Raw genomic sequence first — 17189 nt, 5'->3', positions numbered from 1 at the left:
AGTTTTGATGTGGTTTCCTTGTTCACCAAGGTGCCTGTGCCTGACACCATCGCAATCATTGAAGACTTGGTTCATCAAGGACTGAATGCTGGGGTACCCCCCCTGGTGAGACACTGCTTAACCAATACATACTTCACCTGGAATGGAACCTTCTACAAGCAAATTGAGGGCACCCCAATGGGCTCCCCCTTATCTCCGGTTGTAGCCAACATCTTCATGGAGAAATTTGAGACGGACGCCATCCAGACTGCCACTCTACGCCCGACCTTATGGAAGAGGTACGTAGACGACACTTTTGTCATCTGGCCACATGGCCGGCCTGCTCTAGACCAATTTCTCGACCATATCAATTCCATACACCCAGCCATCAGATTCACCATGGAAGTCGAAAATGATGGCAAGCTACCCTTTTTGGATGTCCTAATCAAAAGGAGACCTGATGGTTCAATGAGCCACTCTGTCTACAGGAAAGCCACCCACACGGATGCTTATCTAAAACCGGATTCCCACCACCATCCATCCCAGAAGAATTCCCTCATCAAGACTCTATATCATAGAGCCCAATGCATCTCCGACCATGAACACATTTCCAGTGAACTCAAACACGTACGCCAAGCTCTTAAGGCTAATGGTTACTCCGACTACACAATCCGCAAAGCCATCACTCCAACCACCAAGAAGGATCCTGTTGAGGAGCCTTTCAAGACCATCACCTTACCCTACATTGCTGGGGTCACAAAAAAGATCTCCAAAATCCTGATTAAACACAAGATCCAGGTCCGATTCAACACAGTACATAAAATCCGTGATCTGGTACCGTCTGTAAAAGATGTGGTTCCAGACATACAGTACCCTGGTGTCTACAAACTAAGTTGCCTCTGTGGTAGCAGTTACATTGGGGAAACCAAACGACATGTCTCGGACCGCATCCGTGAACATAAAGCTGACCTGAAACACTGTAGAACAAACACCTCAGCCGTGGCAGATCACTGTTACAACTCAGTGGGCTCACATGACATTGACTTCTCCAAGACAGAGGTTCTCTGCAAGCCATCTGGCTATCATGAGAGATTCGTACATGAGGCGATCCACATTTACAAACACAGAGACAATTTTAACCGAGAAGATGGATTCTGGCTTAGCAATCACTGGAAGGACGTAATAAACCATTTTGATACACATTAGGGTGGGTAGAATAATACATAGTGTTATATTAAAAATGTATAAGGTATAGGGTGGTTTATAGCAATACAGTATGTAATTTAATGTTGGTTTTGCCTATGGAAGTATATAGTACGGTATAGACGCGTGTGATGTAAGAGAATAAAGTTTAGATGGAAGCATATTATATAATTTTTTACAACGTAGAATTTTTCATGTATTACTTACTGTTAGTAACTCAGCTTATTGTAGAGTATAGTAAGTTTACTGATGATGCTATGTAGTTTATACTTTAGTTTGTCATGCAGTTTATACTGTAGTTTTTTACGTGGTTGTTTAGTAACTACAGCTACATACTATTAACATTCCTTTCCTTTGTTAATGCTCCCCCCCTTCCCCCCCCCCCTTTGATGCTGCTAATCCTGCATAATGCACGGGCATAGTATTGATTTGGAACCCCCCCCGCCCACCTCCTACGCATTTTCCATATGCTGAATTCCTCTTGATATGCAAATTATTTTGTTTAGGCGCTCTTCTTCCCACCTCCCCCCCCTCTAACCCAGCTTAAATATACGCTCCAAGCTTGGGGTGTTTCATTCTTCGCCTGAGGATGGCTGCTTGCGTTGTGGCCGAAACGTCGTGAGAATTGTTTTATTATGTTTTATTTTTATTATTTTATTACTTCCCTTCTACGTGACTTTACCGAAAGAACCAAGAAGACGCATTTAAATTTACACGATTCAACCCAAAGTAAAAAAAAAACCTCTATTATGAGAGTTGTGTTGTGGGTTTGAAGCTTTCGTGACTGCAGGAATCCATACTCTTTGGTTCTTTTGGCAAAGTCACGTCGGTAGAAAAAGAAAATTACTTTATAAAATAATATTTTATACAAGAATAAAAAATAATAATTAAGTAAAATTATTTTCATTATTTTATGAAAATAGTATTTTTTAAAATAATAAAATAAATGTATTTTAATTATTTTATAAATATTATTTCTAAAATAATTTCTAAAATAATATTTTATAAAATAATTATATTGTATACCTACGTGACTTTACCGAAATAACCAAAGAGTATGTTTGTGTTGTGAGGTTTTCGCATTAAAAAAGCGTTGTTCGTGACCCCGTCCGGGGGCGGGGCTTAGTGACCTGGAAGCGGAAGCTGCGCGCACGCGCCTTCGCGTTTCCCGCGAAAGTGGCGACCCAAGATTCCCGCCCGCCACCTTCTCGTCCTCCTCCTCCTCCATCGTCGTCGTCGTCTCCCTGGAACCTTATCGCCGTGCCGCTTCAAAACAACAGCAGCAGTAGCAAGCACGCAACCCGCAACGACTGCGACATCAACACCCAGCGGTAACAATCGCGACTGTAGTAGGAGCACTCGGTTCCGTAGCAAGCGATTTAAAATCTCTCGCAGTTCATCTCCGTCGGCCTCCCTTGTTGTTGTTGTTGTTGTCTCTCTCTCTCACGGCCTCCCGTGAGAACCTCCTCGCACACTGTCCCCCCCTCGTGTCGCACGCACGACCCTTCCCGACCTTCTGCCCTCTCTCGTCCCTCCTGTGTCACCCCCTTTCCCCGTCGCTATCTTGCACCCGCGTGTTTTTCTCTCGTCTCGTTAGTTTATCGAGACCCCCTTTTCTCTACACGTCACCTGCCATAAGCCCAAACCAAATGTTTCACTCGTGGGTACCACCTGAAGTGAACGTTAATTGAGCGTTCAGTGTTCTCCATATGCGGCCAAGTCCGCTGAAACATTTAATAATCTACTGAAATAATCGGGTCGTCAAGTAATTCAATCTTGTATACATGTCGGTACACGACTAACCTTAGGTGGTGAGATTTGCTGCGTCTTGTGTTGCAATTGCAGGAGCTTAATTAGCAGTCAGGCGTACAAATACAATCCTTCGTCCAGGCTCCACGGTGGCTAGGAGATGTTAACTATCTCGCCTGGTCTACAGGAGGTCGTGGGTTCGTTCCCGACCCTGACGCCTGCTCCTGTATATTTAGAGTTTGCGTGTCTCTCTCTCTCTTCATCATCACAGTGGCTAGGAGATGTTAACTACCTCGCCTGGTATACAGGAGGTCGTGGGTTCGTTCCCGACCCTGACGTCTGCTGTATATTTGGAGTCTGCGTGTCTCTCTCTCTTCATCATCACAGTGGCTAGGAGATGTTAACTACCTCGCCTGCTATACAGGAGGTCGTGGGTTCGTTCCCGACCCTGACGCCTGCTGTGTATTTGGAGTCTGCTTGTCTCTCTCTCTTCATCATCATAGTGGCTAGGATATGTTAACTACCTCGCCTGGTATACAGGAGGTCGTGGGTTCGTTTCCGACCCTGACGCCTGCTGTGTTGTGTATTTGGAGTCTGCGTGTCTCTCTCTTCATCATCACAGTGGCTAGGAGATGTTAACTACCTCGCCTGGTATACAGGAGGTCGTGGGTTCGTTCCCGACCCTGACGCCTGCTGTGTATTTGGAGTCTGCGTGTCTTTCTCCCCGTGGTTGTGTGGATTTTTCTCCGGGTCCTCCGGTTTTTTCCCTCCACGTTTAGAATCAATATCACGCGTATTTGGCTGCTGCTGCTATAAATTTCCACGTGATAAGACAATTCGCTGGACTATCATTAGTGGCCAGGTCACTTCTGGTAAAGAGCTATGTAGCTCAGTGGGGCTTTACCTGGTAAAATAAAAAATAGTTTAGGCAAGTCTCGTTTAGCCTTAATACTCCTATTAGTCATATACACGAGGGTCTTGTATTGGGATGTTTTGCCATTCCATTCAGACGTTATCTATGTAAGGTGTAATTTGCGAATGTAGAGCCACCTCACTCGTGTAAGCTCTCCAACAAACTTGTTTATTCCATTCAGGAATGTTTAGCATGTGGAAGGAAACTGGGGTGACGCTCGGCTTTGCGCAGATAGTTGGAAACTTAATATTGTACTGTATTGTGCAGATTATTTGCTGTCAAGATCGAGTACCACAGGGGGCATCTATGGAAACTTAGATTTATGTATTGAATCATTTAGGTTTACAATGCACTGTGAGACTAGATTTGCGTTTTAAAAATGAATAAATTCACGTGATGTCCAAAGTTGCGTTAAGGCGAATAATGAGAACAAAACTGTGCCCCGAAAACGCTCGCTGGTTACTCTTCAACCCCACATTGTTTACTATTAATGAGTTTAGAAAAGTATTTTATATCATTCTAGGTTACTATAAGGATTTAAATGTTATCGTAGTTATTTATAGTAGCAGATTCATACATGATTATTCACCAATTACTACATATATGATATAATTTCACGCATTAATCACCTCACGTGCCCCCTGGGACATTGCCACGTACCCCCAGGGGTCCGCATACCCCCGGTTGAGAACCACTGCAATAGATGGACTCAGCCTCATGAGTCTTGAGCAGTGACACTGAGTGGTGTGTTGTCGGTGTGTGCATAGGCGATGCCGCTCCCGGCCGTGGAGGGCCTCCTCCGCACGCTTCAGGATGGTCCCCCGGATGACCAGGTGGATGCGCTGCTCACCCTCTCCAGGTGAAGATGCACTTTAGCTATGTCTGTGGGGCTGCCGAGTTTGCGTTCCTAGTTGCACCTGTCCAGGGGTGGCCAGGGGTGGCCAATGGTGGTCAGGGGTATCTGCTCAGCGAGAATTGAAATGCGGCTGTGGCGCACATATCATCAGTCTGCCTACGGTCACCTCTTTGCGAATATGTAAGTACAGTCATACCTCGGTATACGACCGCTTTTGGAATACGTCGACGAGAAAAAAATGTCTTGGGATACGACGTCTTGCTTGGGATACGACGCGCTTGCTAGAACTTGTATGGTTCGGGATGAGTCACCGCGTAGACCCCGTTCACGACTGAAACAAAGCGCCGCTCGTCAGTCTGCCTGTATAGTAGATCTCGTTTAAGTGCACAACCCGTGCTATAACTCTCCGTGAATTTTCACGTGTTTTTTGTCATTTTAACGTGCATTTTTTGCGAATTCATTCAACTTCTCTCAGCAAGGTAAAGTGATGTTAAATAGTATTTTTATTTCAATTTATTTTAATTTATTTATGCATTTATTTTAATTTATGTATGCATTTTAGTAAAAAGTAGTGTCTAAATTATTTTATACAACCCCATTAATGTATAATATACCATATAAAATATAATTTCTTATACTCTGGAACGCATTATTTCCTTTCCCTTTATTTCTTATGGGAAATATTCGTTTGGTATACGTCATTTTCGGTACAAGTCCTACCTTCTGGAACGAATTAACAACGTATACCGAGGTACCATTGTACTGTTATTTTGGGAGTGACTACCGTCCCTGCCGCTATTGTCCACGCATATTTTCATCCAGTCGTAGAAAATGTTTGGGTTATAGTTGCCCATTGATGGTCCTCTCTACGTGTTCTTTATTTGTATTTTAGTTAACCAAGTATGAGGGGACGCTGCTTTGTTTAGGGTTAGGGGTTTAGGATTAGGGATCAGAGATTATGAGTTAGGGTTTAGGACTAAAGATGGTGTGTCTAAATTGTCTTTTCTCTAACCTGAATCTGTAGTGCAGTAACCTCGGTCCTTTTCAATGAACAGCAAATAATGGAATTTGTCTTTCAGTCCGTTATACAAGTAGCATAAATTGCAGTGGTAATAATGCGGAGAAATCACTGCACTGTTGCAGCCCAAACCTGGTAATGTAAGTTGTGGTGATGTTTAATTGCACCAATGGTGAAGACAGTTGTAGTATAACTACATTCACCACAAAAGTGACCTACGAGTACATGGTAACTATGTGATAATGAAATGATTATTACACAAGCACTGTGTGCATAATAGTAGCAATGCAGCATTGATTGCGTTTTGTGTATTAATGTCAACTAGCATTGCTCGTGTGGCGAGACGTTAACTACCTCGCCTGGTATACAGGAGGTCGTGGGTTCGATCCCGACCCTAATGCCTGTATATTTGGAGTTTGCATGTTCTCCCCGTGGTCGTGTGGATTTTTCTCCGGGTCCCCCGGTTTTTCCCTCCACATTTAGAAACATGCGTTTAGAGTATTTGGCTACTATAAATTTCTACGTGACGATAAGCCACTTGGTTGCGCTATCATTTGTGGCCAGATCGTTTCTTAAAGAAAGAGCTATATAGCTCAGTGGGTTTACCTGGTAAAATTTAAAATAGTTACATAGGTGAGCGTGTCTGTCTGTGTGTGCAGTAACTTGAGCTCTGAAACAGCTGGTGAGGTGGTTATGGAACTGGTTCCCAAATCGGAACACCTCTTCACACTACTGCAGGTGTGTGCATGTCACTTGTACCTATTCTTAGGTTTTTTCGGTAAAGTCACGTAGGTAAAACATCAAAATTAATGAAAATAAAATAAAACAAAATTTTGATGTTTTACCTACGTGACTTTACCGAAAAAACCTAAGAATATGATTCCTTGCAGTCACGAAAGCTTCAAATCTAGAATCACTTGTACCTATATTCATGCTGAACCCAAACCAGGTTGGTCCAAATGAAAAAATCTCTCCAGTGAGATCTAGCGAGGTTCAAGCAGTACTGCACATGCCCATAATCAATGTCTCCGAACGCCCCCTTGTCTCTTGTTTCCCACTTCCATCCATCTTCTCAGTCACGAGTGGGTAGCTCCCAGCAGGTGCCTCCAGCGGAGGTTCAGCATGCCGCCCTGCGGACACTGGGCTTCTGCCTGGCACAACCCTTGCTCGTTGCTACTCTCTCCGGTAATGATGCAATTCTTGGCATGTCATTGACGTTCTTCTCTGTGGTGTCAGTTGGCAGCACGATCCGATGGTTGGATTTGCAAGTCGAAGATCCCTTGGTTTGAATCCAACCTGGATGAGGTGTCCTGGGGGCTTCTTTGTGAGCCATTTGTGTGGAGCTTGTCTGCTAGGATTGTCTCCTGTTGGCAGAAGAGTACAATGGCCTACAAAGCTATATGCGGAATCTCTTTTTTTTTTTTCTGTCCGCTTGGTCCTCCGCACATGCTTCGTGATCCGTCCACGTGCCTCTGTGCTAACGAGCTTGTGCTTTCATGTCTGCGTGTGCAGATGACACTGCCGATAGCCTGCTGTGCATGCTGCTGGATGTGGCACACGGCTCAGGTGATCTGAACACCTCCACCAGGGTGCTGTGGGCCCTCTCTCAGCAGTTGCTGCCACCCACCTTCATGGAGGCAAAGGTTTGTCTCTGGAACCTTGTAGTGGTTCAGGCACTTTCTCCCATCACTGTCGGCCTAACCGTGGGATTGTGCCACGTTGCATCGTGTTGTATTGTGTTTTGTTGTCATGTGTTTTGTCGCATTGAATTATCTCATGGTTGTGATGTACAAGCAGTGAGGCTTTTGCTATGGCGTAGCTATTGAGTCTGCATGCGCTATGCAGAACAGGGCGCTCCAGCGCCCGTGCCAACCACATTACACCACTGGGCTATTGCCAAACTGCACTCACAAGTGGCCGTAGTGCAGCGTTTATTTCACAGCCAGGTTATTTTAGCTTCCACGGTTTGTATTTAAAATACAGAGGGATTCGCTGCAGAATGAGGTGTGTTGCTCGCAGGACAATTGTGACCTACACAATCCTGTCTTTTAAACAAACCTGAGGTGCGATCTGGAATACTGGAAAGAATGTTCTTAATACTTACGAAAATGATTAAAATAAAAAAGGAGAGATGTCATGCCTGAATGGAGCAATCCAGTAAGGATGAAAGGTTTTAATTAATCAAGTGAGGTAGGCATGCAATATGTGATTTATTGTTTACATGTGCTCTTTGTGACTGTGTTATGGGTGGTCGACATGACAATGGTGTGTGTGGTTGATTTGTATAAATATGAATGAGATGCATGCGTCCGATGTGTGCCTATGATGGTGTGGTGTGTGTTTGGTTGGCCTTTGCCTATGGCGGTGGAGTTTGTGGTTGACATGTGCCTGTGGTGTGTGTGCTTGATGTATTGTGGTTGAGGCGATTGTGGTTGACATCAACCTGTGCATTGCCGTGGCATCTGCACAGCTTTCTTCGCTGCTGTCACTCCTGGAGAAGCTAATGGCGCCAGGGGAGGCTCACTTTGTGGTGGAGAATGAGGCTCTCAAAGTGTTGAGCAGGTTAGCATCGCACTGGGCACCATCACTTGTCTGTGTTAACAACAGAGGCACCATGCATTGAAATCACAAGGCATCTGTGAAGCAACTACTGTGAAGTTCTGACGTTTGGGTTAACTGTGACAAAATTAATGTATTATAGTCATTTACAACCCTTTCTTAGTCCACTGCTGAATGAAGACCTTACCTCACCATGTCATATGTAGGGTGTTATTTTACCATTCTTTGCCCTGCTGGTTATTGCTGGGGATAAAGTCTGATTCTAAGATTTGTCAGAGGCTTCTCTATCCTTCACATATTCGACACGGGAAGTGGTCACAGGCTAGTTTGCTCAACGTTACACTTTTAAATAGAGCCGAAGAGAAAAAGTAATTCATGGACATGTACAATTTTACTCTGAACAGATCTCTGTTGAATTACTGAAAATGTAAAACAATTCAAGGTATTTATTGAAAATGGACCATGGTTAAATTGATGGAATAAAGAGGCTGGCGAGAGCAAGTTGGAGTGCTTTTGGAATAATTAATTGTATCATGAATATGAATTTTACCTTATGCCTATAGAATATGTATTAATCACTGTGTATTACCTCAAATCTATTTGATTTGGAAACATGGACGATGTAAAAAACAAAAGCTGATGTCTGAAGGCAAGGAGAGGTGCATGCTTGAAATTGTACTTAAAAAAATAAAATAAAAATAATACATTTATCAGAGAACGCGAATCAGAGACATACTGACTGAAGAAAAGTGAGCTTGGATAGATACTTTTCTCGCAGTGATGATGGCTAGTGGTCGAAACTAACAATGTAGCTAAAGCAGGCAACACGTTTTAGCATCAACCACTATGGATAGAGCAATGAGATCAGCCCTTGTGCAGCATTGCGATCGCTTGTTTCATCAGGAGACCGTAAGGGGTACCACCGGCTTGGATAGACCATCTTCCAGTGGATAGATCGTTGTTGTTGAATATTGACGGTGACATTATTGATGTGATGATGATGATGACAACTGAGTTGACGTGGAAGGATGGCGGCGTAAACAGTGCGCTTGTGCTTCCCGATCGCAGGATGTTGCAGCAGGTTCCGCGTGCGATGACACAGAAGTCCACCTCGTGGCTTGCGCTGCTGCTGCCTATGCTTGCCCACTCCATCGCCAAGGTGCGTGCGCGGGCCCTGTCCGTGTTGGAGTCGGCGATGCCGCTGCTAACCCCCGGCTCGTCGGCGGAGCTCTCAGCCTCCGACTCCGCTGCTATCTCCGTCGTCGTTGAGGCTCAGCTCAAAGGCGTGAGTGAGAAAAATTACGCATGCGCACGAACGTACGACAGGGTTGGCCCGGTGACATGGCCCCAGCACAAACGCTTTCGCCGTTCGTTGCAAAGGTTCACGGATTGAATACCAAGAAAATACTACGCAGTCTGCTTTACAGTTGACGTTAAATGACTTAATTCGTAAAAGTGGGCCATTGTGTGCCATCGTCATGGCCCAGATTTTACTGCAAATATACATGGCAATCACACCCTTAGGCGAATATTGTGCAAGTTGCTGTTGAAAACAGTCTTGAGGCTCGGTGAGGCTTTCCTGGGTAAATAGGTTTGGTAGAGACAATAATTCCACTCCCGTATGTACACACCAGCTCCCTGGATATCTCATGTCGTTTGTTGCACGCAGTGCTGGAGCAAGAGCGGTGTTTATAGAGTGCGTGCACGTGCGCGACATTGTGCTGCCCTTGTGTGACTGCTTGTACGTGACTTTGTTTGCCTTGCAGAACCTGCTAAAGGAGATGGAGAAGCTTTTCGCTGCCAAGAACGAGGTGCACGTGATGCGCGTGTGGGCTCTGTGCGTCACGCTCTTGTACTCGGTATGTATGTATAACTTCTTTCGCACCGTACGTAGCCAACTGTGTTAAATCGGAGGTGCGGGAGGGTCGATTTGATGCATTGTGCATTCACTGCAGAACTTCCTTGTCCGACACTCCAATGAACATCAAACTGCACTTTTCTATGTTGAACTGCACTGCTTTGCTTAGCCTCGTGTGCCAAGTTTCAAGGATTGTACTACGTTCTGTGTGTCTTATTCTTTGTGTGCCATGCACCTTGTTTTGTGTGCACCGTACTATGCGCCCTGTGTTGTCTGTACTCCATGCTGCCCTGCACAGGTGCTGCGCAAAGGAGGGAAGCTCACCAATGCCGTGCTTCACCTGGCAGAGCTGGGCTTCCGTAGCAGCTCCTCGGAGGTTAAGAGCGCGGCCTATTCCGCGTGGAAGAATCTCATCGACAACTTTACCTCCGAGCCCGGTGAGCAGCAGCAATGAGGATAATGCTAATGTTGACTCACGAAAACACTTATGATTTAACTTCTTTCGCACCTTACGGAGCCAACCGTGCAAATCGGAAGTGCGGGGGAAGGACAACAAACTAAACACAAAAATCAGTTTTAAAGAAATTAGTTTTCAACTTAGATTTTTTAAAAGTGCATAGCTTCAGTGGCTTTTTAATATCGGAAGGAAGAGCGTTCCAGATGGCCGCAGAAGCGCATCCGAAAGCGTGCGATGCAGTGCCGTCTTTAATATAATAAGCAAACGATATTTATATTGAAGTTGATAAGCAAACTATATTTCTTCTTCACATGTGATCATGCACATAAAGTACAATTGTTTTAACAGCCCATCGGCCGCACAGCCTTCTGGGAGTGCCAGATTTCAGAAAAATGTTTGCCCCTACGAGAATTGGTTCGAGAATATATTTTGTGCATTGTTCCTCATTTGCTCTTTATTGTAAATTTTGTGAACTCTGCTCGCCCAAATCTAACCAGCATTTATAGGAAAAGCCGCGGTTATCCAGTATCCATGGAGAATGGAGGTTAATCGAATATGCCGGTTATCTGAGTGAAACTTATGGTTCACCAAAATTTGGCTAGAACATACAATTTTTAAGAAAGAAATGAAGTCTCCATTTTAACGATGATTTGAGAAATAATATGTTCTTTTACAGAGGTGGTCACCAGTCAGTTGTAGAGCATTCTAAGTTCATGTTAAAGAAGCAGTGGGGCAGTTTACCCAGATCACTAAAGTGTCGCACTTATAACATTACACTTATAACATAACTTAAGGGTACGGTACAAGCACAAAGCAATCGCAATGGCGGATGTTTACAATCGAGGCTGCCAATAGCGGCACCACTTGGCCGTGTCTTGAAGCTTCCGTGAGCAGTGGATCTATGAGAAGCGCACGGCAAGATGCCGGATGGCTATCGGAAATTTTCCCACATACGTGAAGAAAGATTTGAATTGCCGTCTGTAGCAGATGTTGGTTAATAGTGCATTCCTGGATGGTAAAGTGCTGGATAACAGAGCTTTTCCTGTAATTCGCTTATCATTTACATAGACCATAAATAATACATTATAACATGCACAATTTAAAGCATGCATAAGTTGTGAGATAATTTATGAATCGATGCAATGTTTCATTCCGACCACTAAACTTTTTATATCACGTTTTTTTACACCCAGGAAAGCCTCACTGAGTGTTTTGACTCGTTTTCAGGAGGTTTCTGCCAATTTTACGGAGTAGGGGGTGAATTGCTGTGTTTTTTCCAATTGAGGATTTTGCGGTGTTTAATTTCAATTTTGGACTAGGTTGCTGGTACGCAATGGGCCCATTCTTGCAAATTATGTTACGAGATCTTTAACATCAATCGTGAAGCAGACCTTGCATTTTATTTTTAGGATTGATACACATGGCAGTATTCACCAGGGTGACTGCTGGATCCATACCATGAACCACACAAGCAGCAAACGCCATACCGTTAAGCCGCGTGGATTAAAGTCATGACGACAAGAGTCGCGGTGAAGGCTTAGCCTCGCCTCTTGAGATGGCCTTTGCGTGTGTGTTGCTTGCTCATCGCGCTGTGTGCGACCGGCTGCAGAGCTCCTGAGCAACGGGAAGCGTCTGCGTCTATTGCTGCAGCCACTGTTGGTGACGACGGTGCGGGTCGAGGTGCTGGCCCAGGCAATGCTTCATACGTGGTGGCACCTGGTTGGCCGCCTCAAACAGCAGGTGGCGAGCAGCTTTGAGCAGGTAAGGCTTATTAACCTCAAGGCTTCACCTTCCAGTTGCCTTCAGTCCATTTTCGTTATCGGTCATCACCATCTTTAAAGTAATTGAATAATTATTTGCTTTTGGGTAAAGCACCATAAGTGTCTCAGAGTACTTCCATCTCATCTCAAATATTTTAAAGGTCACCCCCAAGTGGCATCTGTCCCTGTTGATTCATATTGACTCGCGGAATGAAGTAATGCTGAAGTGTTGAAGCAACTGCAGCATGAATCCTAACATCCACTTTAGTGGAATATTGTTACGTACATTTTTTTCCATGAGGTTTTGCCTTGATTGTATTTAGCCAGCGGAATTAGCAGTGCCAGGATCTTTGCAGAATTGTATAATTGGTCACTTAATCACTACAATTGACATGTAACCTTGTTTGTTTACATATCAGTACAAGTCATCCTATATCTGTTTATGCTTTTTGTAACTTAATTGTGATTGCATTATAATCGGTATAAGAATAATCTGCTCCAGGGAATGTATAATTTCAAATTGTTTCATATTTGTGCAATATTTTATGCTTCTCTTGTGACAACAGTTGTATTGTGCCGACTTCTCTTTGCTTCATTGCTGTTCTTTTATTTTGTATTTATTTTGGAGGTCTTGGAGACTATCAGCATCTCTCTCAGTTTTCACCTGATTAAACAAATAAAGTTGGCACCACCCTAAGAACGTCATCTGCCAACCTCACCCCTTGTCTGCTCTCCCCGGACGATGCCCAGGTGTGTATTCCACTGCTGCAGTTTGTCCTGGGCTCACCGCTGAACGAGACAACGCTGACCTCCGCTTCCACCCCAACTGGGTCACTGAAGCCCGGTAACGATGTGCATCATACTCGCATTGCAATTGTATTACCACCAGGGGGCAGCACTATCCTGGTCTCGAGTTCTCACCGGGTTAAATAATTCAGCTTCAATTAAGAATGTGGTCATGTGGTTAATTTCAATTATTATTCCTATTACGCTTATTTACCCAGGAAAATTTCATTGGATCATGTTTTTCAGGAGGGTCCTGCCAAGTTTTTGCAGTCGTGGGCGATGATCGCTATGTCGATTCCACTTGAGTAATTTGCGGGGATTTTTTTTATTTGCCAAATTTGGACCACGACACCGGAACATGATGGCCTACTCTTGTGAATGACGTCACAGAGTCTTTTAATGTCGATTGTGCAGCAGATGGTGCGTAGTGTTTTATGGCTATGACACCCACAGTATTAACCAGGGCAGCCACTGGATTTGAACCGTGAACCTCTGCAGCAATCGGAAAACTCGATACCTCTAGGCCATGTCATGACCTTTCACCCATGTGGTTGATGAGATGATGTTTTGTGCATTTGTCCAGGCTTGCCGGTGACCTTGACGCCCAATTTCCGACTGTCACTGGGTACGGGCTCGGGGTCGGCACGCGTGTCCTCCCGTGCCATGCAGCTACGAGGCTGTGAGCTGATCGGACATCTGCTCCTGGGTCCTGACATTGCAGTGCTTGGCCTCCCGCTGACCTTGGGTACGTACGCCTTAAATGGAAGACATTAACTGGCAGAAAACAATAATTCCTTATCTTCACCTGCAATTGCATTTGAGTTGTATTACATATTAGTGCAACAGTCACCCTATTATATCTCTTGCATCGTTTATGTAACTTAATTGTTGTCGTATGATGATGAATAGAAAAGTAATCTGCCAAAGCCAACTTATGCTGCAAGGAATTTGTTATTTGACATCTACTTATATTTATTGAACAATTTAGATTTTTCATATGCTATTTATTTCTGAGTTCTATTTGCTTAATTGTTAGTTCGTTTCTCAATCCGCTTTTCCTGGTGAGGGTTGCGGCAGTAGCATGTTGAGTAGGACTGTCCAGACCTCCCTTTCCCTGGCAACAAGACTCAAGCTCTTCCTGGTGAATTCCCAAGTGTTCCCAGGCCTGCCTAGCTGCTTCATTGTTGCGATTTATTTTCTTTGTTTGGCTTTTGTCGTTTTGGTGACCCGTATCATTCTTGCAAATGAGACCATCCTGGTCCCTTGAGTTCTCACCTGGTTATAGAAAATAAACGTAACTCGTAGGTACGTATCTATGTTGTGACAAAAGTGTGTCCTCGAAGCAGCCATTGTTGCTTCAAGCTGCAGCTTTACAATTGAAACTAAAAATGTGTAAATGCCCCATTACGTTTAGTGATTTGTTGTTATTGTGAATTTTTGTACGCAGGTTTTTGATTTAGGTTTATCAAAAGTTTTGCTTTGATTTTTTGTGCGTGATGTCTTTGTCGATCTCTTTGCAGCGCCGCTGGCTAGCGTGCCGATCACGGCGGGGAGCTCGTTTACGCGCCTGGCCCCCACACTGATTATGGCCACAAACAACGCCCTCAGCATCGCCGGCAGTGACGTGCAAAGTGAGCAGCGCCTGCACGCAACACGCAGCAAACACAACACACATGCACACGCAGCAAACACAGCACACACAACACACCCAAACACAGCATACACAGCACACGCAAACGCAGCATATACAGCACACACAACACACGCACACAGCACACACAACATACACAACGCACACGCAACACACGTAACACACAACACATGCAGCACAATATAACACGCAACACACAGCGCACACAACACACACAACGCACACGTAATACACGCAACGCACACACAACATACACGCAACACACATGCTCTCACATATACGCAGTGATTAAAACAAATTTCAATCATAATCGTGGTAATGCACGACTGTAATGAAGTCAGTGGTGGAGTTGTAATAGCACGTGCAGAATTAATTCTGTTGGAGGTGTCCAACATACAGGGCTATGATGTGGCCACCAGCAGGTGATGGAATAGCAAGGAGGTAGATGACTTGTCTTCGTGAAAAAAATTCAACACATTCATCAAAAACACTGCCTTAAAAGGAAATATATTTTAGGAGACATTTCAGGCAATGTACCCTCTTCATAACACGTACGTATGGAGGCCATAGATAGATTTGGAGGCTATACCATACACGTTTGGGTCCGATACGAATAAAAAATATATATATATTAGTAGCTACTGAATAACAGACAAACCCTTTAATAATAATACAAAATATTACTAAATAAACTAATTTGTATCAAAAGTAAAATAATAAAAATATTGCTAGCACATTGCAATTTGGGTATCCCTGTTGCAGTGAGGTTCACAAACCATAATTAGCATAATCCACTTAATAATGCATTCCTTGTCCCAATTATCATTGTCATTTCAATATGGTTTGAGAGGCGTTCACTATTTGTTAGGATCAAAGGGTCTTTCATCTGTTTTAAATTCCTGAACCTTGCAAGCAGGGTAGTGAAATTTATGGGTGACTATTTCTGTCCGTCTGCACATACTTAGACACCTTTCGCTCGACAATGTATCGTCATCATCATTACCACACCTCATTGCTGCAATCCTTGCTGTTGTCATTGCCAGGTTCGCTGGTGTTGCCGGTGTGGCATAAGCTCCTGAGCCACGTGGCAGCAGGCATCGAGTCAGGTAAAGGCAGACATTATTGTTATTATGCTTGTGTACCTAGGAATGCCTGACTGAGTTTCATGACTTTTTCAGCAGGGTCTTGCCAAGTTTTCACAGAAGGGGGGTGGCGATATCCGCTACACATTCCAATGGGGTATTTTTGGTTACTAATTTTTTTTGGCTTATTTGATCCCAAAACACTGGAACGCAATTGGCCTACTCTTACAAATGATGTCACCGGATCTTCAACATCCACTGTGAAGCTGACCGCGTATTTTTACGTACCCGCCAATATTAGTCGTGGTAGACGCTGGATGCTAACCGTGCAACAAGCGGCAAATGTGCTACTGCTCGGATGTGGGGTATGCGTCAGCTACCCTCTCCACCAAAATGCAATTGTGTAATTGTGCTTACTCAGGTGGCTCTTGGTGTGTGAATTCTCCCTGTGTGCGTGTGTGCATCTCTGCACTTGCGTACATGGCTAGCTGGTAATCGCAAAGAGCGGCATGGAACGGACAATTTCGCACTACTGCTAATGAGCCTCCAGCATCTGGTGCGATCGGAGAACCTGCCTGCCTCCCTCTCCATGGTGAGCACAAATAACCCACTTCACCTGTGTATGTTTCCCAATTTATGTGTTCATCTTTCTGTCTCCCATCATTATTACAAGCATAGACACACATCATGGGACCTCCTTTGCCAGTACCAAAATATGAGAATAGGTTTTCCCCTTTTTTCTGGAAACAAAACAGTTGTGTTAAGATGTTTAAACACCAAACTGAAACCTTTTACAAGGAATCATGTCTGCATTAACCATAATACTTGTGGTCAGAATGCAAAAAAACATCCTCTGATAATATATGCATTGTCTTTGAAACTGATTGGTCCACACCAGAGACGCCAAAAGGCGTCCTCTGGTCTAACACCGTTTGAGACTAGGCTCGAAACAAAGTTAGATCTCGTAAATATAAATGTGTCGTTAAACCCGCCACCACCCGACATAGCCAATCAGTAACTTTGTCAAATAAACAAAACATGCCAATTAGTTATGAGTTCAGCACACCGGTGTGTGGGAAAGTAAACCCACAACATTTACAATTCGACTACGACGTTTCGCCGGTAATTACAACCAGCCTCATCAGGCGACAGCCAGAATTGTGTAGAAATCTTCCTATTTCTTAAATAGAGGGGGGTATTTTTATAGCTAATACACCCACAGTATTAACATGGGTGGCCACTAGATTTGAACCGTGAACCTTGGCAACAAGTGGCAAATGTGTCACCTTGGGCCATGTCACCACCCTGGTCTCGGTCA

At 44.2% G+C, this 17189-nt stretch overlaps 1 protein-coding gene across 4 annotated transcripts in view; it reads left to right on the top strand.

The window, feature by feature from the left end:
- Positions 1-2324: 2324 nt before the first annotated feature.
- Positions 2325-17189, top strand: part of RIF1 (replication timing regulatory factor 1) — a 52524-nt gene continuing 37659 nt past the window's right edge. For 3 of the 4 annotated variants that reach the window (XM_078610270.1, XM_078610352.1, XM_078610109.1), the window contains exons 1-15: positions 2325-2513; positions 4612-4703; positions 6378-6456; positions 6795-6903; positions 7231-7361; positions 8189-8280; positions 9346-9562; positions 10044-10136; positions 10434-10572; positions 12202-12353; positions 13103-13196; positions 13722-13883; positions 14659-14769; positions 15833-15895; positions 16360-16463. In XM_078610270.1, the coding sequence (XP_078466396.1) occupies positions 4615-4703; positions 6378-6456; positions 6795-6903; positions 7231-7361; positions 8189-8280; positions 9346-9562; positions 10044-10136; positions 10434-10572; positions 12202-12353; positions 13103-13196; positions 13722-13883; positions 14659-14769; positions 15833-15895; positions 16360-16463 (1635 nt within the window). In that variant the 5' untranslated portion in view covers positions 2325-2513; positions 4612-4614. The remainder of the gene's footprint in view (positions 2514-4611; positions 4704-6377; positions 6457-6794; positions 6904-7230; positions 7362-8188; positions 8281-9345; positions 9563-10043; positions 10137-10433; positions 10573-12201; positions 12354-13102; positions 13197-13721; positions 13884-14658; positions 14770-15832; positions 15896-16359; positions 16464-17189) is intronic. The other variant, XM_078610190.1, reaches the window with a different exon arrangement.

Source organism: Lampetra planeri, chromosome 1, assembly GCF_965212315.1.
Source record: "Lampetra planeri chromosome 1, kcLamPlan1.2.h2, whole genome shotgun sequence".
In the NCBI taxonomy this organism is placed as follows: domain Eukaryota; kingdom Metazoa; phylum Chordata; class Hyperoartia; order Petromyzontiformes; family Petromyzontidae; genus Lampetra; species Lampetra planeri.
This window is presented reverse-complemented; position numbering and strand designations above follow the sequence as displayed.